Raw genomic sequence first — 23,634 nt, 5'->3', positions numbered from 1 at the left:
TCAGGGCTTTGTTTACCAGCAGCTGGAACAACGCAGAGAAGATAGTATATAAAATCCCTGGCACTTCACCTGAAATGATGAGGCTCATTATTGAGTATGCTTACACCAGGACAGTACCAGTCACGGCTGACAACGTTGAAAGCTTGCTAATCGCAGCAGACCAGTTCAACATCCTGGGCATCATCAGGCTGTGCTGCGAGTTCTTAAAATCCCAGCTATGCCTGGAAAATTGCATCGGCATCTGCAGACTCACAGATCATTACCACTGTCCCGACCTGCGAGAAGCAGCCTATGTGTTCATCCTCCATCACTTTGAGGAGATGACCAAGGTGTCTACAGAGTTTCTAGACCTCTCCGTCAATGAGCTAAAGCACATCATTGGAAAGGATGAGCTCAATGTGAAACAAGAAGATGCTGTGTTCGAGGCTATTCTGAAATGGATTGCTCATGACCCGCAGAACAGGAGGCAGCACATTGCAGTCTTGCTGGGCCAGGTCGGTGCCGTCACGGCATGGGCGCGGGCAGCTCTGCAGAGCTGGGCACGGGGCAGCTGAGCCAGAGCCACTTTGATTTTCTTGTAAGACTGGAGGAAATTGCAGCCTTCCAACACTGCTCACCAAGAAGTGTGCTTTCAGACCGTTAGGCTATTGCTACACCGGGGCACGGGTCGAAGATCCTGTGCCGGGGTTGGGGCAGACCTTTTAAGTGCACATTTCCTCACGCTTAGAGCTTAAGTTTAACTGCTCCTCACATCCAGGAAGGGCCAAAGTTCACATGGGACGATGTTATCTCTATATACACAAAGTTTATGAGCATTTGCCTAGACTAGTTACGCTATGCAAATAGCAGCAGGTGTTAGGGCAGTTTCAGTCTGCATGCAAGAAAGCAAGCACTGTGCCAAGGCAGTAGCAGACTCCCTGCCATGAAATCGAATGATTTACCCTTGCACACCCCTTTCTGGACTTGCTAAAAACTACATGTTTAATTCTCTGGTTCTCTAATAAGCTTTAGACAACACTGTAGGCTGAAAGCAAAGCCATGCAGCACTGGAGCTATCCACAGAGGATACCAAGGTGTAAACCATCTGCATGAATATTCTAACCTCCTTTTTGCATTTTTCAGGTTCGACTGGCACTGATGCAAGCAGAATACTTCATGAACAACGTCAAAACGCATGATTATGTGAGGGACAATGAGGAGTGCAAAGTTCTCATCATAAACGCACTGACAGAAATGTACAACCTCAATATGCATGGCCCATCTTATTCCGATTTCACCAACCCGCTCAGTCGGCCTCGCTTGCCCTATGCCATCTTGTTTGCTGTCGGAGGCTGGAGTGGGGGGAGCCCAACCAACGCCATTGAGACGTACGATGCCCGTGCAGACAAGTGGGTGAACGTCACATGTGAGCAAGAAAGCCCCCTTGCCTATCACGGCACTGCTTACTTAAAAGGCTTTGTCTACGTTATTGGAGGATTTGACAGCGTGGATTATTTCAACAGCGTCAAGCGGTTTGACCCACTTAAGAAAACATGGCAGCAGGTTGCACCCATGCACGCACGGCGCTGCTACGTCAGCGTTGCTGTTCTCAACAACTTCATCTATGCCATGGGAGGGTTTGATGGATACATGCGCCTCAACACAGCAGAACGGTACGAGCCAGAGACGAACCAGTGGACGCTGATCGCCCCCATGCACGAGCAGAGAAGCGATGCTAGCGCGACCACGCTGCATGAAAAGGTAAATGGACTGTGAGATTATTGAAAGCAGTTAAGGTTGAAGTACAGTGAGCAGGACAAGGAACCAAACAAACATCAGTGCGCAGCATTACACCACAAGCAAGTGCCTGTCCTTTCATATAGCATGCATCAAAGTAGGGAATTTCATGGAGCTCAGCCTCTTACTGGGCTACGTACCTGATAAACACAGCTACCACTCTGAGTTCATCACCTAGATAGAAAAGAAGAGCTGCGGGAGCAGGAAAGGTCACAAATAGTCCCTTTAACATGATGAATCATTTAAAATAAAGAGGAAGAAATTTCACATAAATCTTATTCATTAAATCCGGGAGCTACAGATCTAAAGCTCTCCACGAGGCAGCAACTGACTGGCACAGCGGAGATGCAGACAGGAGTGCTAACTCTTCCAGAGCTGCTTACCACCAGTAGCCCACTTGCTGCCAGATACTACTTTTCCTGGCCACAAGTGATGTACCATGTCTATCTGCTTCATGCAGTTCAGGAAACAAAGGGTCTAAATCCTGCTGTCCTGAATAACTCACTGCGCTTTTACTACTTCAAACCCAGGATGACAGGACCATTCCCATTAAAAACAAAACGAAACAAAACAAAACCAAACCCTCAAACAATCCAGCCACAGCATTCATTTTCTCTTCAACGTGTTCTTCTACCAAGAGTGTAACTGCCCTGCTCACGCTTTTTTTTTTTTTTCCTCCTGTAAACAGGTGTATATATGTGGTGGCTTCAATGGAAATGAATGCTTGATCACAGCTGAAGTGTATGATGCCACAACAAATCAATGGACCTTTATAGCCCCAATGAGAAGCAGAAGAAGTGGAGTAGGTGTGATTGCATATGGGAACGAAGTGTATGCGGTAAGGGAGAAGTGGTATCTCTACCATACCATCACCCAGCACTTCTAGTGCTTCTGCTAATCTGCATTTCCTAGATTTTCAGGCTGGCCACTTGCTTGTTATGTGGGATTTAGGGAAGAAAGTCAGAGCTAGAATGGTTGATACACCTCCTGAGAATATTATCACCTGCACACCTTTTGTTATGAAAAATAACATGGACAATTTTTAAGCAGCTGCAGTGTGGCAGGTTGAGCGTGGCTGAACGCCAGGTGCCCACCAAAGCCATTCTATCACTCCCCCCTCCTCAGCTGGACAGGGGAGAGAAAATACAACAAAGGGCTCGTGGGTCGAAATAAGGGCAGGAGAGATCACTCACCAATTACGATCACAAGCAAAACAGACTCAACTTGGGGAAAATTAACTCAATTTATTACCAATCAACCAGAGTAGGGTAATGAGGAATAAACCCAAATCTCAGAACACCTTCCCTCCACCCTTCCCCTCTTCCTGGGCACAACTTCACTCCCAGATTCTCTACCTACCCCCCCAGCAGCGCAGGGGGATGGGGAATGGGGTTTACAGTCAGTTCATCACACATTATTTCTGCCACTTCATCCTGCTCAGAAGCAGGACTCATCACACTCTTCCCCTGCTCCAGCGTGAGGTCCCTCCCACGGGAGACAATCCTCCACAAACTTCTCCAGTGTGGGTCCTTCCCACGGGCTGCAGTTCTTCATGAACCGCTCCAGCATGGGTCCCTTCCACAGCATGCAGTCCTTCAGGAGCACACTGCTCCAGCATGGGTCCCTTCCACAGTGTGCAGTCCTTCAGGAGCACACTGCTCCAGCGTGGGTCCCCCATGGAGTCACAAGTCCTGCCAGAAAATCTGCTCCATGGGCTCCTCTCTCCACAGATCCACAGGTCCTACCAGGAACCTGCTCCAGCGCGGGCTTCCCACAGGGTCACAGCCTTCTTCGGGCCCCCACCTGCTCCATTGTGGGGTCCTCCACGGGCTGCAGGTGGTTATCTGCTCCACCGTGGACCTCCATGGGCTGCAGGGGGACAGCCTGCCTCACCATGGTCTTCCCCACAGGCTGCAGGGGAATCTCTGCTCCAGCGCCTGGAGCACCTCCTCCCCCTCCTTCTTCACTGACCTTGGTGTCTGCAGGGTTGTTTCTCTTATGTGCTCTCACTCCTCTCTCCAGCTGCTGTTTCTGTCTGTCCCAGCAACCTTTTTTTTCCCTTCTTAAATATGTTATCACAGAGGCGCTACCACTCTCACTGATTGGCTTGGCCTTGGCCGGCAGCGGGTCCGTCTTGGAGCCAGCTGGTATTGGCTCTGTCGGACACAGGGGAAGCTTCCAGCAGCTTCTCACAGAAGCCACCCCTGTAACCCCCCCTGCCACCCGCTACCAAAACCTTGCCGCACAAAGCCAATACATGCAGCAAATAAATTATTTTCTGCTGCTGCTAACAGCATTAGCAGCACAAACATTTGCTTGGTCCTGTTTATCCTACCCATGTACTGCATTTAAACTCTTGTAGAGGGGTCAAATCTGACAGTTGCACAACATACTTTTGGGAGCTCCAGAAAGAACAAGGCAGCAGTCTGCAGCAAGCAAGCACTGTGCTTCGAGATCACACACTCTCAGCAACGCTCAAACTGAAGTCAGTGAGGCAGGACCAGTTACCATCTTACTTGTGCATGATGATTCAGCTGACTTAGCAGGTGAGGAAAGGCCTACTTCAACTCTGTACCTTTGGCATTCACAGGTAGGAGGATTTGATGGAGTCAACCGGCTTCGGAGCGTGGAAGCTTACAACCCTGTTGCCAACACATGGCACACAGTCCCCACCATGTTCAATCCTCGCAGCAACTTTGGCATCGAAGTGGTGGATGATCTTTTGTTTGTGGTTGGTGGCTTTAATGGTTTTACTACTACTTTCAACGTTGAGTGTTACGATGAAAACACTAATGAGTGGTATGATGTTCACGACATGGGCATATACCGTAGTGCTCTGAGCTGCTGTGTGGTGCCAGGTCTGTCTAACGTTGGGGAGTACGTTGCCAGACGAGACTGCTACGTGGACAACTCTTCAAAGGAAGTCAGGTTCACTTCTTCAACAAGCAGCCTGCCTGTATAAACAGCTCCACTTAGCTAATAAAGTCTTCTGAGCAGCAAGTGAATGTATTCACTTATTCTGAAATAAAATCTATTGATACTGGCCAAAAAAATAATTAGTATTTAAGACTTTCATTCTACAGCACCACAAATATGTGTATTAGCCACAGCCCACAAAGCAACTTAAAAAATAAAAGGTACAACAGAATGCTAGAGAAATAAAAGGTTTATTTTCATTAATTCACTTATTACAATAAACTTTAGTACAGTGTATTTAAGGTAAAGAACATTACAGTAGGATTTGTTCCAAACAGCCTATACACACATACTACTTTACCTTACTGGAAGTAAGTACAGGAGTGCTGCTTCCCCAAGCAATCTGTTGAAGTCTACATTAATATCGACAGGCGAGTACAGCTGCCGTGATCCACAGTGACATGGACCTATGAGGAGTATCTGACTATTAATGGTCTTCAAACATCTCATTAGTTCCACACTTTACATTCATATTAGTAATAGGATTAGACCCTCAGGAGCACCTGTTTTATCAGACTTCCACTCAGGACTGTCAAATTAGAGATATGATTTACATCCTAACATAATGTGGACATACCTGAAAACAAATCTAAGCCACAAACCACTTATTTTAAGCTTGCTTTTTTAAGCCCATTAAATGTTACAACATACTATTACAAGGTTGTGTTAAAAATAACCTAAAAAGTTGCAAATCTTTGTGACTCAGTTTGTCAGTAGCGATCAGTCTATTCTGTGACACACAAGTTGAGCCAATAGTTCTGATTTTAACATTTACTGTAATGGAGAAAAATTGTATTGAAATAGTATAGCAGAATGCTTGGCATAGTTATTCATAATGCATGCTAAAAAATTGGCGTGTTTTCTTTGTTTCTGGAGTGGTATCCTACTATGTGCAAGAGAGTCTTATTAAAAATACATACAAACCCAGCATACTAAGAGAGTATTCGGGTAGTCATAAAATATTATGTACACATATGGCACCTAGAAATTACTACAATGACCGCCGAGTGCTAGGCAGGATGTGTCCTACTCCACTAATACTTTGAGCAGAAAGACAGGACATGAAACATGCATTTTGTGGCATGTATTCAGTACAGGTATAGAGAGGTATGATTGTCATAATGAGGAGGAAAAACTCCACCTGATGTTCTTTCACATTAGGAAGGCCAGAAGTCAGCCTTCTAATACTTACTGAATACACGCTAGGATCTTACTGACATTTAACTAGCCACTATAAACACACTGAAAGAATTCCCAGGCTTTTGTTTACAGGATCATTTTATAAACACCCAGCAAGCTACGGCAGTCAAGGGCCACAAGGAATTTGTTATGCGATTCACAGGTTAGTGGGCTAAATTACAGCCAAAGTCAATAACGCAATTCTTCCAAACACCTACATATGATACAATGGATAGTTAGACTGGTCAGTTAAAAACCATGTGCAATGCAATTGGTCCACTTAAAGTCAAGGCTAATAAAAACCTCAACTACTTAAAAATTCCATAGGATTGGCATAGCAACCGTTAGAGCAAACCGGTGCTGTTCACAGTGCCCATCACTCACCATGCAAACAGAGCATACGGAGATACAGTGCATCACATACAGAATCATGGCTGGCATTCACAAGTTAAGCTGTCCAGACACTAAGCTGTTTTGACATTGTCTTTGACTGGAATGTTTTTAGTAAACTATACAGCTTGTATGTCAGCCAAAAGTTCTCATGGTAAGTGCAATATCAATTTTGCTTAAAAAAGACAGACTGCAAGAAGTTTGTTCTTGCATCTAACTTTGTTGCATGCTGCCACACATTAAACTATTTAGTTCATATTCCAACTGAAATAGTAATCTTGGTATTTCTCCCTACAAATTGTCCGTATTTGTTGACAGACTACAAGAGGGCTTTGACAGAGCTGTGGTGGTCTGACATACTACCATCCTTCAACTGCTTGTTAAATCCCTACACCAAAATCAGTGGGATGGAGTATGTAAAATCTTCTCAGTTGCTTCGCTGCAGTCTGGTAAAGTATCTTAAAATCGGCTCCCACAAATTTAAGTTAAATCAATGGATTTAGTACTAAAGCTGTGAGGCATTTTCACACTTCTATTCACAAACCCTGCTGTAGGAGCAGTAATTCTTAAACTACTCCAGCCAAAACTGCAAAAGTTCATGGGCCGAACTCCACTGATTAACCCCCTGCTTACAGGCCTGCATGAGCTGATTTGGTAACTGTCACTTCTGAACATCAGCCTTAAACCTGAACAAGCTTACCTATTTCCTCTCTTGCATTAGGCCAGCATTGTACAATTTAATCTGCCCTTGCATAACAATCCAACAGGCAAATAAAATACTACCTGGTTGCCACAGATGAGTAAATTGAGACTAAACTGTTAAGATTTTCAAGGTTGGTTTTGTTTCGTTTTTTTTTTAAACAAGGCTAGATTATTCTGTTACAAAAAGACAAGTTATTGATATCAAAAGTGGCAAGTGAACTGCAAAGTGGAGTATTAAGGGATGTACACATCAGAGAAACCTTTACACACTATGTGGTTGAAAGACTTACCCAGTGTTTCAGATATGATCTAGGCTGCCTGCTGAATTGGAAAATGAGAAGTATCAGCTCAGAAAGCTAAACAATTAAAAAACAAAACAAAAAACCAAACTGTTTAGAAGCTCTTTTGCAAAGAAGTTGCCCACATCAAAACCACCAGTAAATCATCATATGAACCAAAGACAGTAAACAGACTCTCCAACAATGTTTGTCTACACAGATTTTGTAACACCCTGGTTACTCCTCCCTTTCCCTTCCCTAAGATCCTGAGTTAGGTTGCACGTGAAAACCTGGAACATTCAAATGAAGGGAAGGATGGGGAAGAAAAGGAGGTAGGAAGGATGCACTGAACCCACTAGTAACCTAAACTGTCCTGGAGCTCTTGGGATCAGAGAGAAGGAGTGTTCAACAGGACAGTTAACTGACGAGGCAGTGATACTCTAAAGGAAATATTCCATGTTCTGTTCCTTGGGAGTATAGCAGTAAGCAAACCAGAGCCAACCAGGGCACTAGTTTATGTAAAACCACCTCAAAATGCCAAAAGGTATTTAAATCAGCTTAAATCTTACTGCCATAGTTAAGTGGGAATTTTCAAATATTTAGACTGTGAAATCTCAACTATCTTGCTTCAAGAGGAACGCCAAGTGCCGATTTGTTAAAGAGCACTGCAGCACAGCTACTCTAAGTTTCTTGGGAAAGTACACCGAAGGCAAAGGGTACTGATTGTCAAAGACAAGCTGGGAACAGGCTCGTGGGCGTTCTTCTAATCACTTTTTCACTAGAACTAAAATGCGTGCAACATTTGAGAAAGGATCTACAAGTAGCTCAGGTTTCAATCTATTACTGTGAAATAATCTCATTCTTACTAATCCACAGTAAAATAGAAGTGAATAGTCAATGTTGGTGGGTGGCTACTTCACTGGTTTTCACTCCTTTTATCAGGCTGATTGTTGACCCAAGTTTCTAATGAAGCTGTCAAAGACAAACTCGAAGCATCTTCAGATACACCTGAAAAAAAACTACTGCCTCAAGTTCTCTGTTTTAGCAAGTGTCTTGTGTTCTACCAATCATCCATTTATAAACAAACTCTGCCGCCTCTCTACAACATACAGATACAAAATATTTAATACACATAGAAACATCCTGAAGTAATTTTATAAAGAAAGATTGTGCTTTTGTTTTCATATATAGGTATAACTATTGCACTTGCCTCCAACTTGGGAAAGCTAAGTACACTAACACTAATTATATGTGAAGTTTAGTCACTGAGAAGGAGAGAATCAAAGGAATGTCAATATATAAGTGCAAATAAAACAGGTGCTTTCAAGCACACACAAATGTAACCACTAAATTATTACGACAGAGATCTTTGATTTTCAAAATAGAACTGTTAGAGACTAACTCCACAGAAGACCTTGAAAACAAAGATCTGAAGAGAAAAATAACAGACTTAATGTTCCTGGAGATATTTCACAGCCCGTTGCAGGCTAGTTTTTCCCTGGGCATCATTAAGTAATGCTGTTGGATTCACATAGTTTCTCAATTCCCATCCATCCTCAATTTCTGAACTTCTTAATTTTCAATACATGAAAGATGCTGGTTTTATGCATCAAATCCAATCAACACCCTCATGTCTTATAAAGACATGTCAAGCCTAACAAAATGGTTTAGCACAGTATTTCATAGACTCATCAGGAGGAGTGATATCCCAGAAACTAGCACTCAATCTGCGAGCGTGGCATTCTCCGTAAGCTTAGGGAGTGTCGGTGTATTTCCTGCATCTGCCTTTCCTGCATTTGCCTTATTCTATCTTTTTGCCACATCAAATTCTGTGGCATAGGGTATCTTTGTGTTCCCTGCAAGCATCTGAAGGGAATTCTCACATGGCAGGCTGTTGCTCTGCAGCGAGGCTGAGGCATAGGAGGCAAAAGCATCCAGCGCTTTCTCTCAGCACAGTAACGATAGGCCTCTTTCCTGTATTGCTTGTCAATATCATCGCTGTTTTTCCACCCCCCAATGATAAAAACATCATCTTTATAATAACAAATAGCTGCTCCTTCAATGCTAAGAACCTCTGGGGGTAAGCTTTCAAGTATTTCATCCGAGGTCCTGCCAGAGATCTTTATCTTGGCTTCCTCATTACCTATAGAGTAATTCTTGGGGCAGCACGATGCTGTATGGTAAAAGTTTGTGTTAGCAACAGACATCTGAAAGGAGCAATAATTATCAATGAGTGGCAGAGACTCTACATCCTGCCACAGCCTAGTTTCAGCATCGTATCTGATAATAACTGCCCTCAATCCATCTTCACTATCACTGTCAACTGGGGTACGAGCAGCAACATAAACAAACCGGTCTTCTACAGAAATGGCTTTGACATCACGAAGAATCTTTGGTGCTGACTCCAGGTTAAGCCATTTGTCTTGCTCAGGATTATAAATGGCCACATCTTTAAAGCCAGGACTGAAATTGCCATGTCCACCAAAACTGTACAAGTTTCCTTTAATTTCAGTAAGGCCAAAAGAATGCTTTCTGGTTATTAGATTTGAGACTTGCTCCCAAATATTTCTGTTTGGATTGTACCTTTCTACAGTTTTGGCAAACCCTGGTTCCATGGAGCCAGCCACATAAACGTAAGATTCTGTCACAGCAACAGCATGCCCATCAAGATGATTATGTATGTGTGGTAAGTTTACCCACCTATCTTCATCGATGAAATACCCTACGCACTCACTCAAGTAATCTCCTCCCTCCGACACACCACCAATCACCATAATGACATCCATGTTCTGTCCAAAACGCGGTAACAACGCTACAGGACAAGCGGAATGTTGTAGATTACCAGACTGCAAAATCTCAGACCGCAAGGCATGACTCTCCACAGCTTCGGACACTAATTTAACACAGGCTTCGTTGCTTGATACCAGCCTTTCAGATTTGACGTGGCGAGTAAGGTAAGTGGGTTTCATCTGAGACAACCTAAGCAGTTTAAAAAGATCTTCAAAGTACCTCTCTCTTTCCTCAGGATTTTTCTGAACCCACTTCAAAACAGTCTCAAAGAGGACTTCTTCAGAGTCCACTGTGATCTCCGAGTCTGAAAGCCAGTCTCTGACGAGATGAAACGGCAAAATGTAGAACTCCTCATCTTGGATTACCTTGTGGAAGTTTCTCCTGATCATATCCTGAGCTTTGAGGGCCAGCTGATTCAAGGAATACATGTGGGCCAAGCTGTGAATCGCGACACAGTTGGAGAGGTTCAGCTTCTTCTTCAGAAACTCTCCACAGAACTCTTTTAACCGGGTCAGCAGAAACCTGCAGAACAAACGAACAGGGGTGATGCTGCGGCCCGGCTGCCGCCGGTCCGGCCGCGGCCAGCCCCCCCCCCGGGCCCCGCTCACCTGTCGGCCATCTCCAGCACCTCGTGGACGTTGCCGGGGCTGACGCGGATGGTGCCGGTGTACATGAAGCCGACGATGGCCTCCACCGTGTCGGGGTCGGGGCCGCCCTCCGAGCTCCACTTCTGCAGCTCCACGCGGCCCGAGCGCGACTCAGCGAAGCCCCCCGAGAGCAGCGGAGTGAAGTACTCGGTGGCGGCGGCCAGGACGGAGCGGTGCGCCCGGTACTCGCGGACCGTCCCGGGCCGCCCGCCGCCGAAGGCCAGAGTGATGTCGCAGTAGAGGCCGTGGCGACGCTGCTCGTTCTGCCGCCAGACCAGGTCAGAGCAGTGCGCCGGGCACCCGAACTCCTCCGCTTCGGCCTCCCCGCCCTCCGCCTCCGGCGGGCCGGGGCTCGGCTGCGGCTGAGAGGAGGCCGCGGCCGCCGCCATCTTGTCCGACATGGCGGGTTTGCGGCCACGGCGCCTGCGCGCGGGGTGCCGGCGGCCCCCGCGTGACGTGCGCAGCGCTGCCCCCTGGCGAGGAGGTGGCGCCGCCGCCGCAGGTAAAATGGCGGCCGGGGCCCTGGGATGGATGGGGGCGGGAGGCGGCATAGGCGCAGCGCCCGGGGCGGCCCGTCCCCTCAGCCCCGGGCCACCGTCACCTGGGGGCAAGGGGTGCCCTGAGGGGAGCAGGGATGTGACCGAGGTGAGCGTCCCCCTCTCTCCCCAGCGAGCAGAGGGGGCGTTTGGGCCGGCACCGCGGCAGGGGCACCGGCCCCCCCCCGCCCCCGCCTCAGGCGAAAGGCGGGACGGGGGCAGGCGGGACCTGAAAAACCCGTCAGGAGGGAAACTGCTGGGCCTGCTCCCTGATGCTTCCCCGCTTTGGGGCGGCCCTGGTGCTGTAGGTGACAGCAGGGTTGGTGGGCGAGGACACTGGCGCGACAGCCAGAGCATCTGCCAGCGAGCCTTGTGATTTCGCACAAAGGCAGCTTGCTACGCGCGTTGCAGTTGCAAGGAATTGGATCTCTCTGCCAAACTGCATAGGTACCATAGACAGGAAATACACGCATAGTTTTTTTCAGAGCCTTGAGCTATCCTTTTGATTATTTTTTTCTCCTTAACGTTGCGCTCTCAGGCAAGCCTGCAGGGAAGAAACTTGACATGAGGAATTCCCTCACTCTAACTAAGGAACACCTTTTTTTTGTTAATTAGAATGAAGTGAGCTGTAGGTGATTATTTCATGTTTACAACACAATACACTTCCCTAACTCTTGTGTAATGTTATATCAATTACAGATAATTTCTTTCCTACTTTGCTAAATGTCATCTTTTTGACCTACACTGAAACATGATAGGATCAGTCTGTATGGTGTTCTTTAAAATCAACTAGAACAGACACCAGGAGAGGAATAATTGCTTTGAGGTTTGGTATTTCGTTGAATGACTGGTTCCCAGCTTGTCACACATTGTGTTAGACACTGTTTAGGACCAACTTTTAGAAGCCAGAAATAGAAAGAGAATAAATCAGCAGTGTACCATTTATTTGAGTTAGGTTACAATACACAGACAAGTAGGACGCTGAAGTTATTACCGAGATTATTTTTGCATCTGCAGATAACAAGTGACATTCCATATACCAGCAATCTAATAGCAAATGAGAAGTTGTTTGCATAAATACAGACACCAGAATACATGTAGTTTCACAGTTTTAACAGCAGTATGTTACAACTTCACACTTTAAATTACTACACCAGAGTTTGAGTAACATTGGTTATATATCAGCAGTGGTCCCACTATTCGGGGTACAATCAGACTGGAGATGAGAACACAGTAAACAAATTGAAAAACAACCGACAACAAAAAAAAATCCCAAATCATGGCTTATGGGAATGATAGGTACTCTCCCCTCTATGGGGAAAAGTTACAGCTTGTTACCAGACTAACGAATCTTCCGCAAGTTCAGTAAGACTGTGCCTACGAGCAAAACTACACCCCCCCCGCCCCCCCTTAAAATCTTTTTTCTGGAAACAAAATGAAATGAGTAGGAAAAAAATAAAAGGGTGAGAGACAGTATTAAATACCGCAGGTAACACATGGAATATCACAAGTTTTGGTTTTTATTAGAGTAAGTTTCTATTCTTATAAAACAGTTGCTTTGCACAGTTTGACCAGGCAGCCCAATGTCTATATACCAACGGCCTTTATACATCAAAGTCCCATTTGTGGCTGTCCTCTGTGCAGGCTTCTGTCTTCTTGAAGTGACATTTTGAGGCAATACTACAGGTTCTCACATGGTCATGTGCTCTGGTAAAACATAGGATATGTCATCCCATGGGTGCCGGTACAGACCTTGTTTCAATCTCTTCTGATCCAGGTAGTGTCCTAAAACAAAAGTGGTTTGTGTTACAAAATTTCTGTTCCTCCTTCTAGTCTTACTTTGCCTTGAAACAACTTTGATTTCTGGATTCCTACATATTGTACAAATAGCTCGGTTTATATATTATTTCTAGTTCCTGCTCATGCGTAAGTCATCTGTTGATTGGTTAGCATGTGCCGTCCATGCGCTTAGTTACACTTAATGATTGGTTATATCAACACTGTACACGCGCATAAACATAAAACATAATTGGTTATACTAACTAAAACATGCGAGACTTGTCTCAGTCTAATTGGTCAAGATAAACTGCAGAATTGAGGTTGTTTGTGCCAAGTTCTCTTTATCGTGGAATGCGCACCTGTGTTTTTCTAATTGGTATCTTTTTTTTTATCGTCTTGTTTATTCTGTTCAAGGCCTTCTAAAGGCATCTGGAATGCTCTTGCGACCGTTAGCTAAACATGTGTCCACAACACCTACAACTAGCATTTTAGCCTGAGTCCCCCAGAGTTTCCCGTTTGTCTCATGTTCATGGTGGCAGGGCATTCCCCAATAGGATGGAAGGGGAGAAATGTGGCAAACTTACCAATGAATCCCATACTCCTGCCTAGTACAAAGATACCATTAAGAGCTCCTATATCAATATATTCATCTGCTTCTTCCCTGCAAAGGAAAAGAAATTAAATAGTATCTCATAGTTATCTATTTAAAGAATCAATCTTAGAAAGACTGTGAGTCTGCTGTAGTGCCAGTAGCAACACCGAATTCATGTGAAAGCTTCCTTCCCCCAAGTCCAGGCTACATTTCCTTCACAATGTCCTTTTGAAATCCTGGCCCCACATGAGCTGGCAGTATAGCTCCCATCATTTTTATAGGACCATGACTTAAGAGAAACAGCCCACTACATACTTACCGTGTGAAAGAGCCACAATTCCTGAGTACATCGACAAAGGCAACTCCAATAAAGCCATCTACATTCAGGATAAGATTTGGTTTCTGCAAGAAATGAAAACACACCCCAATAAAGATGTTAACATTGGCAAATGATATTCACCTGGCAGCTTCCATCCTCAAGGGTAATTTGAGGGCTGCCCATAATTGTGGACACACAAGCCTAGCGATGGAGAAGGGTGTTCAGCAACTTGAGCAAGAGCCATGCTTTAATGTGAATGACGGAAAAACTGCCCCAAACAATGGGCCTGCGTTTGGTTCAAACCACAGAGATTATTGACCACAGCCCATCACATGTGCTAGCTCTGCCTCAGAATACAGCAGTTCTAGTGTGGACAGCGGACAACACAGATAATGGGTGTTGGTTTGTTAAGCATTTTCCTGGTGTCCAATAAATGTCTTCAGCCTTACCAAACTGTAGTACTTGGCCTCAAGTCTATCATAGAAAAACAAAACCCCAGCAACAATTTATGAAGCACTGCAATTAAAATACAGTATTAACCCCTGGACACTTTTCCTCCATTAAGAAAGACTGCTCAAGAGGAGCTAAATACTAGCTCATTTCACCTTCGAAGTTGTAATTTTTTCTACTTCAAGTGCATAGTCCAACAGTGGGGTGGCAGGGAAATGCTGCTTCACGTAGTCTTTGAGAATCTGAACTCTCATGTCTGGGTTATTTATCTGCAAGTTAAGAACACATTACAGTCACTGATGTTGCCTCTTACACAGATACTTGCCATAAGCTTTGCTATTTGTAGGTTTAGGAGAATTTGGTCAGTAGCTGCCTCTGAAACTTACTAATTTTCTTTCCTTCATTTTTTTCTCTCTCACAACCTTCATATGCCCCCCCCCCCACATGCACTAATGCAGTTTTCTTACTGATTTGACTCTGTGTCCAATGCCCATGATCAGTTTCCCTTCTTTCTTCATCTTATTCACAAACTCCATAGGGATAATCCCACTGTCAAAGGCTTTGCTGAACATTTTAGCTGCAGCATCCAGCGCTCCACCAAACCGGTCACCCTGGGTGCAATACACAAAGGAAATTACAGCAAAGGACTCCACAATTAAGATACAAAACAAGCACAAGATTATCTTCCCCATCCACCCTGCCTATCACTGCAGCATTCATGAAATTAAAGGTTAGGCAGGCACCCGAGATAAAGCATCTGTTTAGAGCTCAACACAAGTGCCACTGTGTAGCCAATGCATCTCCACTAGAGACAGTGGGAGGGGGGGGAAAATGCAATCTAAAGTCTGTTTTATTCACACTTCTACTTGTCAGTCTTGGAAGAGACTAGGCAACCATATAGGGACAACGCTGACAGCAATTTGGCCTCTACAAAATATTTCTAGACTCAAAAGAGACATCAGAACAGTCTTGCTTACTAGAAAAGTGGACTAGGTTTTAAACAGAGTATCAAGCTATTAGAGTTGAATTCAACAGAAATTCAAAGCGTGAGGAAACAGACAAAACCTGTCCATGACTCTGCAGCCAACGTAAATCTTAAATTAATAGTAATAAAACATAGACAGAGTAATGAATAACAAAGCCAAATCTTCTGGATATTAGGTACTTACAATAGTAAGAAGGCCTGAAGTGAGACTCGAGACAAGATCTTTTCCAGCTCTTGCACAGACAATGGTGTTGTGGGCTCCAGATACAGCAGGCCCATGATCTGCTGTTACCATCAAACACATTTCAATGAACTGGCAGGCATACTTTGGTAACCTGAGCAAGAAAGAGACTGAAGTCATTTATTGTAAAGAAAACTGAATAACAAGACACTTGGTGTTACACTAGACAGTGACTTTTGTTTTTCGGTGTATGCTTGAAAGTGAAACAGAAAGGGAGCTGTAGGGTCACAATACCCATCAGTGCCTCCTAATATCTTTCTCAGAGATCAGATTTTTTTATTCAGTTTCCACAGGAGCTGTTTAGCTCAGAGCTGAGGGTCAATTTTGTACGCTGAGTTTGCACACACTCAGCAGACAGATCAGTGAGCTCTGTGGGTCCCCTTGAGGGGAGCCACGTGGCTGTGCTACAGTTCTGTTCTTCCTGTTCTGCTGAGCCAGAGATTCCAGCTAGTGCCAAGAGTGCCTCTAATGAAGGCATGATCAGATGAAGGCAGGAAACTTCTGCCATTCAGAAGATTCCCTGTAGGCTCGTTAGCAAACGTTTGCAAACTCCCCAATCTTTCCAGGGTCAAGGTGACAATTATAATAAGCAAGTAGTCAGAGAGCATGAAATAGGCCTAGAATAGAGAAATGGAGAAATTTCCTTAGTGCGCCACAAAACTTGTGGAAAACTTAATCCGAGGACTAAAACATACTGTATGAAGCCTTGAAATGCTGATGTGGTCTCGGAGGAGGGGATATAGAGATAGCATTTCCAATGGATCTACGTTCACAAAGGAATCCTGGAGTTACTTTTGTGCTAAAAAGTCTGTTGATGAACAAGCAAAACTTCAAGCCAAAGATTTGGGAGCTTTCACAAAAAGCTGCCTCACCTCCTTTGAAACCAGAGCAGGCCCAGGACTCCTCCAATTCCCATCTCTTCTTTGAAGACCTCAGTGATTGGCATCCCAGCATATATCAGTTCCTGACCTCTCTCATCACAGATGCTTGTCATAAAGGAAGCCGGTTTGCGGATCAGACCCAGCTCCTGAAATCACAGCATAAAGATGGGATTTTAAACATGTTAGAAGCAAGGGGCAGTAGGAGGCAGAGTGGTCACACAACAGTGCCTTAAGCTTGCCATCACAGCAGCTTCCACAGCCTAGAACCAGCATAGCCAGTGAGCTCACAGACAACGCTATAAAAGTGCAAGATAAAACCCCAAGGCAACACCGTTATCACCATAAGTGTCCAGAATCACAGCAAACACCCTGTCTGGTTTCTAAGGAACCAAAAAGCAGGTGAAACAGCACAGCTCACCCTTGCCCAAGAGTAATCCATTGGCACAGTTGGAGGAGGCACTTCCTCAGCTGGTTCAATCACTCTTTTGGCCACAAGATCCTGGTAGACAGACCTAGGGAGAGAATCCATTTATTAACTTAAGTCCTTTTAAGAGATAAAAGTGAGGTGGTCTTAATCTAGACCTTAAAAACCCAGAATGAATAGAAGTTGCTTTCCTTAAGCAGGAATATATTCCTTTATCAGGCTAGAATCAGTGCCCTAACAGTTTTTGTCCCCTGCTGAAGGTGCCCTGTTAACATGACTTACTGAATGACCTCTCCCAGCTCATCAAAACTCCGGGGAACAAACACACCAGCTTCCTTCAAGGCTTGGTTCTTTGCAACAGCAGTTTCAGAAGCCTGGTTGGCACAAGCTCCTGCATGGCCAAACTGCACCTACAAACAAGAGAAGAGACAGCAGTAAGGGATACAAGTTGTTTACCTGCAGAGAGTGAAACAGAATAAAGAACTGACTAGGAAACTGGTGACAGAGGAATACCAGTGACTGCACATCTGCCTTCTTATTTGGGCTAACAGAACTCTTGGTTGCAACTACAGTCAGCACTGCAATATACAGGGCATCTTCTGATCTGGAATCACTCCAGGTTCTTCCATTGACATTCTGCCTCCCTGAATTTCCCCACTCTCTGGAGCTGCTTAACATGCACCTTTCCCATTCCCACTCCAGAAGCAGGTGGCTATTAGAATCTGTTGCATTCCCTGGGATCTTTGGGCTCTCTTTCCAAGTATGCAGAATCCCTTGGAAATCTCCAGTGGCAGACTACAGAAGCTCAAAAAGCTTTTACCATTTATGTTTATTAACTTCTGCATGTTAAGTTGCTACGGGCAGTTCTGAAAGGTTTAGGCACAGTGAGAGAAGTTTGGGTTTTTTCTTCCTGTCATAGATATACTTACTTCATGCATTTGCCCCCAGTTTTGCACATACCTCTGAAGAGAACATGGTGGCACAAGTACCGATACACCAGCACACCACTGGCTTGGTGATACGACCTTCTTTAATCCCCCTGCAGATCTTATACTCTTCTGTACCTCCAATCTGCAGAAAGAAAGAGAGCTGAGCTGGTTCAAAACTTTGTACTTTTGTAGAATCCAGCTCCGAGATTCACATAGAAGTATTGGATTTTTTTTCCTCCTTTTTTAACATGTCCTGGTTTCAGCTGGGATAGAGTTAATTGTCTTCTTAGTAGCTGGTATAGTGCTATGTTTTGAGTTTGGTATGAGAAGAATGTTAGCAACAACTGAAAACATCAGTGTTATCAAGTAATGTTTACACTAAAGTCAAGGATTTTTCAGCTTCTCATGCCCAGCCAGCAAGAAGGGTGGAGGGGCACAAGAAGTTGGGAGGGGACACAGCCAGGGTAGCTGACCCAAACTGGCCAACAGGGTATTCCATACCATGTAACATCATGTCTAGTACATAAACTGGGGCGAGTGGGGGTGGGGGGAATCACCACTCAGGGACTAACTGGGCATCAGTCAGCAGGTGGTGAGCAATTGCATTGTGCAACACTTGTACGTTCCAATCCTTTTATTATTACTATTGCCATTTTATTAGTGTTGTTATTAGTTTCTTTTCTGTTGTATTAAACTGTTCTTATCTCAACTCCAGTTTTACTTTTTTTTTTCCTATTCTCTCCCCCATCCCACTGGGTGGGGGGGAGTGAGTGAGCAGCTGCGTGGTGATTAGTTGCTGGCTGGGGTTAAACCACAACACAATGAGTAACAGCTGAAGTCTCAGAACAAAGCCTCTTTATTTGACTTTTTTTTTTTTTTAAATGTAGGGGAGACTATGCTTGTCTGTGGAATACACTCAATTTCTTTAGATTAAAGAAGCATGAAAAAAAATTCAGACATTCAACAACAGTATAAATAGCTCCCACTTATCTGCAGCTGTTATTTAGCATCCTTGCAGCCAGGTCAGATGTTCCCAAGACAAAACACTTGGGTATTTCTTAGATAGAAGTGAACTGGTCTCACTCACCTCTCCAAGTACTACAATCATTTTCACTCCTGGAGTATCCTCATAACGCAAGACATGATCCATAAAAGTTGAACCAGGATATCTGGGTAGCATACAGGGAAAGTGGTATAAGTTTGTGTCATAAACTTCTCTGAAAGACGAAAAATTAACAGCCAACCTGCCCTTCCTCCTCCAAATTACTAACAATTCTTCTGTTAACCAACTTGAAAAAATGGTGTCTTTGTTGAAGATGCAGACTCCTACCTGTCTCCTCCAATGGCCACCCCTTCATAGACCCCATCAGTGGTTCGGGAAATGATGTTGTTGAGCTCATTGGACATTCCTCCAGACCGTGAAACATAAGCCACGCTGCCAGGACGGTACAGTTTTGATGCTAAAATATTATCCAGCATGCCTCCTGTGTTGCCTATTTTAAAGCAACCTGGTTTGATCCCACCAACCTACAACAAAATCAGAGAACGATGTAAAGCCCTTTAAAATATACATGAAACTTAAGAACATTTCCATAAGACAGTCTTGTCAGTATTTATACAAACAACAGAAGACAGTAATGTGACCTTAAAATGAGAAACTAACATGCACTTTATATGACTAAAGACAAAATGGATTGTAGGATATACTTTATCCTTCAGAGAAAGCTGATCTGAAGATTAAGACAGATGGACAAGAAAAGAAAAAGGTCATCAGTACTTACAGTTGCAGGCCCAATGATAGTGACTCCTTTTTTATCAGCTGTCTTGATCAGTTTGCGGGTCAGGGCCTCTGGAATGCCCTCAGCAATAATGGCAATGGTGCGGATCTGCATCAAGATAAAAAGAAAACCATTAGTAACCCTCAGTGTCACCACCCTAACGAACTGCCGGACAGAGAAGGCAAACAGCTGCTCAGGGGGAATGATCAGCTTCTGCCTTGTCAGGCCTCTGGGAGGTCACGCTGTGCACTCTCATACTGGAAGGCCCAGTGCATGGATCCACAGCCTACTGTGATCTTCACAGCAGTCTCAATGCAGTGTTCAGAGAATTTTTTTCCTCCCCCTTGCACATTAGAGCAGCACTATGTTTTAGCCAACCCATAGTAATTACTCCTAACCAAGAGGTACCCAGTTCCTCGTACACAAATTCCAAGTCCAACATTCAAATTTGCTATGCAACTCCAGTGTCCTCCTCAGAGTCTATAAGGAGTTAGAATTGAGGTATTTATCTGCCAAGTTGGAAAACCAAGACAATTTGCTAATGCCATCACAGTTTAAGAAGCACTGGTACCCTGCTGACAAGATCTTCCTTCTTTTCTTGGGCTGCTTGTAGATCCCTCACTCACCTGTGGGTAATTCATGGTTTCAACAGTGCTGTCATAAGCAGAGCGCAGAGATGCAAAGTTGATGAGAACATCCACCTCTGGGTGCTTCCTCATGGCATCTGACATGTTCTTGTAGACTGGGATCAGGATTTCTTTGTGGCCCCAATAGAACTTCTGCCTGTGGTCACCACTATGGAGGAAAAGATGAAAAAGTCCCAACCCTTAAGGCTACTGGAAAGACAAAGGGATACAGTGCATGCAGACAGAGGAGTTTGCAACCCCCAATTCTCAGACACCAAGACTGACTGTGAGACACTCACTAGCAAGTGAGCATACATGGGGAGGGACCATACTAACAGCAGAAGGTTCTTCAGAGTATAGAACAGAGCAGCATATGGAAGGAGACGGGCTAATAGGGACAGAGGCATCCAGCAAGATGAATAAGCTCTCCCACAGTGAAGTTACCAGAACCTCAATTCTACTCCAAGCTGGAAGACAGAATGAGGCACAGAAAGAGTAATGAATGAGATGCATGCAAAGCTGCATTACTGGACTGGAACAAATACTGGACTGGGGGAACAGGAAACCAGTATCTGTGGTGAACAGCAAGGACAGCAATGTGAGGGCCAGTCAGCTTTCCAATTCAGCTACAGTGAGACTCTACCCGCCCTGCCCTACACATGCTGAAGGAGATGCACCTAGGAAAGTTTCATTGTATGTGTTGTCTTTTATACATGGTAGATGCTCTGACTGGAACTTCATTGAAGTCTATACTGTTCAGTCATTTAAGAGTGTAGAGATATTGGCTGCGTTCCCATATTGGTACATTTGTAACAGAACATTCCAGGTTTTGCCAGCCTGGCTTCCTCCAAAAGGTCAAGCAGAATCAGAAAATTAATTATAGGTAGCCTTAAACTTTTCATCCCTATTGCTTTTTCTTCATTGAAAAACTGCGCCACTGCAAGGGGTTGCCACTCATCTATAGATGTGGCTATGCCTGCACTCAAGTTTTAGTACCCCTGAGGTTTGCGCTTGCTGAGAAGTTATTACAGAGCTGCAATTGTCATCACAGACTAACAGTACAAGGTACTTAATTGTCAAGAGGCAAAATTCTCTGCAAGACAGAGGTTGATTAGACATCAGCTATCCTGGATGTCTGTAAATACCACAGAAATGAAACAAACCTCCTACCTTTGTATGGGCTCCCATCTCACTGTCTCAGCAGCAGGCCAGACAGCCCCTCCTTTCCTTCTCGCTACTTGCCCTGTTTGACAGGGAGACCCCCCCACACACACTCACAAGGTACAACAACAAAAGAGCTTATGCACAGCTGTGCTCTGGAGGTTCCTCCTGAGAGCAATTTGAAACCCCCAATAGCCTCTCTCATCCCTGTTAGCTGTGGGGATAAGGTAAAAGAGGGTGAATAACAGAAGAGAACTCTGTCCCACTGAAGGATCCGCACACTTCCTGCCTGCTAAGAAACTACTGCCACTATAGGAAAGAGTATGAACAAAATAAACAGGATTTTTTTTTTTTTAATTTTGTTTGGCAACATGACAGAAAAACTGCTTTAGTCTATTAGCAGAGCTGCTCCAATTCTGGCTAGTATTTGGAGGGGAAAATTCCAGCTGCTGCAGGCACAAATCAGGATGTCTCAGACAAGCATGCAGCAAACAGTAGACGCGTGGAAGAAACCTTAACACAGCCTTACTGCCTCTGCTAAGCCAGTAGGCTGTTCAAGAAAGCCCAACTAGTCGTGCCTTCCTCACTTGCTGAGCGAAGGAACAAAATCTGGACACCCTTTGAAAGAGCATGAAGTGGGACTTAAATTCTGCAGCTAACATTAAGCTGTTTCAACAGAGCAGCCTGAAATCAATGGTTGAGGGAAACAGGAAGCAGTCTGCAAAGCTAACCTGATGGTGGAAAGGAGCATAGGAGGTGTTAAAGCACAGATGTAGACTAGGGCAGAGCTACACTAAAGAACAGCAGAGAGTGGAAGAGGAGGAAGCCAACAGAAGAATTTGAGGGAAGCAGTCAGAAAAATAACACAGTCAACATAGGCTACTTACGTGAATGGATAAACCATGGCAGCTACTGAAGGTTCATCCCGGGAGCAAATATAATCAAAGTCCAGCATTCCTTGCACGGCCCGTGTCTGCATCCCCCAAATGATAGCTTTGGTGTGACGGCTGAACAGGGTTGTAGCTTTACCTGCTCAAGAGAGAGGGGAAAAAAAACCAAAACACATTCAAAACATACATCTGTGCAAGAGAAAAGCTGCAACTTTGCCAAATGTCTGCTGAAAGTCTCCCAGAGGAGTATATTCCCCCCCTCCAAACTGAACCCAACAGGTGAACTGCAGGATGTAGTAGCCACACTGTCCAAATTAAGGAAGAAACTGTCAATGAAGCAGCATCCCCCTTCCCAGGATTCTGAACACAATAGCCAGGTTTTGGGTTTCACAAAATGGGCAAGTGCTTAATCACAGGGATGGGGGCAGGGGGAAGCTGGTGTCGAGAAGAGATATAAGAAGTGAAAACTGCCTCTTCCTCTTCTCACATGGGCCATTCATGTTCCTCTCAGTTTTACTGTGCAAAGCTGAAGAGGAAGGGAACTTTGAATTTTAGTTATTTATTTGCATATGGCATACAGTCTGGGAGAACCACAGGAGGTTTGCCTCCTAAGTTTGTCAGGGCATTACAGTAGGATGATAGGAAATAAAAAGAAAGGCAGGAAATGGAAGGGACAAAGAAAGCAAAGGAGCTCTACATACTCAGCTTTTGTTTTCTTTTTTTGTTGGATTCTGATCATCACAAACCTGATGGCTCCAAGAATATATATATGGCCCGGAACTTGGCTTCAGGGGACAGTGTCACAGGAAAGGCAACAGTTCAGCTAGTGAGGATGGACTGTTTGCTTGAAGTATATTTACACCACTTGTCACAGCAAAACGTTGAGTTCCTCCCTTTGACTCCAGGCAGAATTCATTTAAAAACTCTTAAGAACTCAGAGCTGATCCAACTGCTGATGCCAACTCAGTCTACCACTAATTCCTTTATGGCTTCAAATCAAAGGTATACAGCATTAGGGATTCAGCAGTTCTTCTGGCTTTAACAAGAAATCAGTCTCTATTCTCCAACCGTACATGTTCACAGTTTAGATGCACTACCACATGACTTTTATTAGGAAACTGCCTACCCTGAAAAATTCTGTTTATCTTGCAGGTGCCTGCAAGGGCATAATATTAGTATTCATAGAAACAGGAAAACGCAGGCCCAGAAAGGTAATGCTGTTTGTCCGAGACCACACAAGGAAGAATCTGAGAGTTCCCCTTCTACTATCCCTCCTTTTATGATAGGTGTGATGTCTTGAAACTC

The 23,634-nt window shown here is 44.6% G+C and overlaps 3 protein-coding genes across 19 annotated transcripts in view; 1 reads left to right on the top strand and 2 right to left on the bottom strand.

Moving 5' to 3' along the window:
• The first annotated feature begins 59 nt into the window (after nucleotides 1-59).
• Nucleotides 60-4,812, top strand: KLHL10 (kelch like family member 10). Its single transcript, XM_030021712.2, has 4 exons — nucleotides 60-494; nucleotides 1,123-1,740; nucleotides 2,465-2,614; nucleotides 4,367-4,812. Exons 1-4 carry the CDS (start codon nucleotides 75-77, stop codon nucleotides 4,736-4,738), a joined length of 1,560 nt encoding a protein of 519 aa, XP_029877572.1. The 5' UTR covers nucleotides 60-74; the 3' UTR covers nucleotides 4,739-4,812.
• Nucleotides 4,511-11,397, bottom strand: KLHL11 (kelch like family member 11). Of its 11 annotated transcripts, none has more exons than XR_005932988.1 (5): nucleotides 10,700-11,397; nucleotides 10,144-10,613; nucleotides 7,314-7,379; nucleotides 5,054-5,159; nucleotides 4,511-4,730 (listed from the first exon to the last, which is right to left on the bottom strand). XR_005932988.1 is itself a non-coding variant. In XM_041125304.1 (3 exons), the coding sequence occupies exons 1-3, from the start codon at nucleotides 11,287-11,289 to the stop codon at nucleotides 7,367-7,369; spliced, it is 1,215 nt and encodes a 404-aa protein (XP_040981238.1). In that variant the 5' UTR covers nucleotides 11,290-11,397; the 3' UTR covers nucleotides 4,925-7,366. The 11 variants fall into 11 exon arrangements, 4 of the variants coding, with proteins under 4 accessions (XP_040981238.1, XP_040981239.1, XP_040981240.1 ...); XR_005932990.1 differs by having other exon boundaries at nucleotides 10,311-10,613; XR_005932986.1 differs by lacking the exon at nucleotides 4,511-4,730 and having other exon boundaries at nucleotides 4,925-5,159; nucleotides 10,002-10,613.
• An 804-nt stretch (nucleotides 11,398-12,201) lies between these two features.
• Nucleotides 12,202-23,634, bottom strand: part of ACLY (ATP citrate lyase) — a 31,741-nt gene continuing 20,308 nt past the window's right edge. For 4 of the 7 annotated variants that reach the window (XM_030021659.2, XM_030021657.2, XM_030021661.2 and 1 more), the window contains 15 exons: nucleotides 22,327-22,468; nucleotides 20,279-20,447; nucleotides 19,656-19,760; nucleotides 19,205-19,401; nucleotides 18,962-19,043; nucleotides 17,906-18,016; nucleotides 17,228-17,355; nucleotides 16,940-17,033; nucleotides 16,513-16,667; nucleotides 15,584-15,734; nucleotides 14,882-15,025; nucleotides 14,570-14,683; nucleotides 13,965-14,047; nucleotides 13,528-13,714; nucleotides 12,939-13,145 (listed from right to left, as the gene is read on the bottom strand). In XM_030021659.2, the coding sequence (XP_029877519.1) occupies nucleotides 13,534-13,714; nucleotides 13,965-14,047; nucleotides 14,570-14,683; nucleotides 14,882-15,025; nucleotides 15,584-15,734; nucleotides 16,513-16,667; nucleotides 16,940-17,033; nucleotides 17,228-17,355; nucleotides 17,906-18,016; nucleotides 18,962-19,043; nucleotides 19,205-19,401; nucleotides 19,656-19,760; nucleotides 20,279-20,447; nucleotides 22,327-22,468 (1,856 nt within the window). In that variant the 3' untranslated portion in view covers nucleotides 12,939-13,145; nucleotides 13,528-13,533. Of the gene's footprint in view, nucleotides 13,146-13,527; nucleotides 13,715-13,964; nucleotides 14,048-14,569; nucleotides 14,684-14,881; nucleotides 15,026-15,571; nucleotides 15,735-16,512; nucleotides 16,668-16,939; nucleotides 17,034-17,227; nucleotides 17,356-17,905; nucleotides 18,017-18,961; nucleotides 19,044-19,204; nucleotides 19,402-19,655; nucleotides 19,761-20,278; nucleotides 20,448-22,326; nucleotides 22,469-23,634 lie in introns of those variants that run through there. The other 3 variants (XM_030021660.2, XM_030021662.2, XM_041125303.1) reach the window with 2 other exon arrangements.

The sequence above is a fragment of the Aquila chrysaetos genome, chromosome 8, assembly GCF_900496995.4.
Source record: "Aquila chrysaetos chrysaetos chromosome 8, bAquChr1.4, whole genome shotgun sequence".
NCBI classification, from domain to species: domain Eukaryota; kingdom Metazoa; phylum Chordata; class Aves; order Accipitriformes; family Accipitridae; genus Aquila; species Aquila chrysaetos.
The sequence above is the reverse complement of the archived record's forward strand: the minus strand, read 5'-3'. Positions and strand labels throughout refer to the sequence as shown.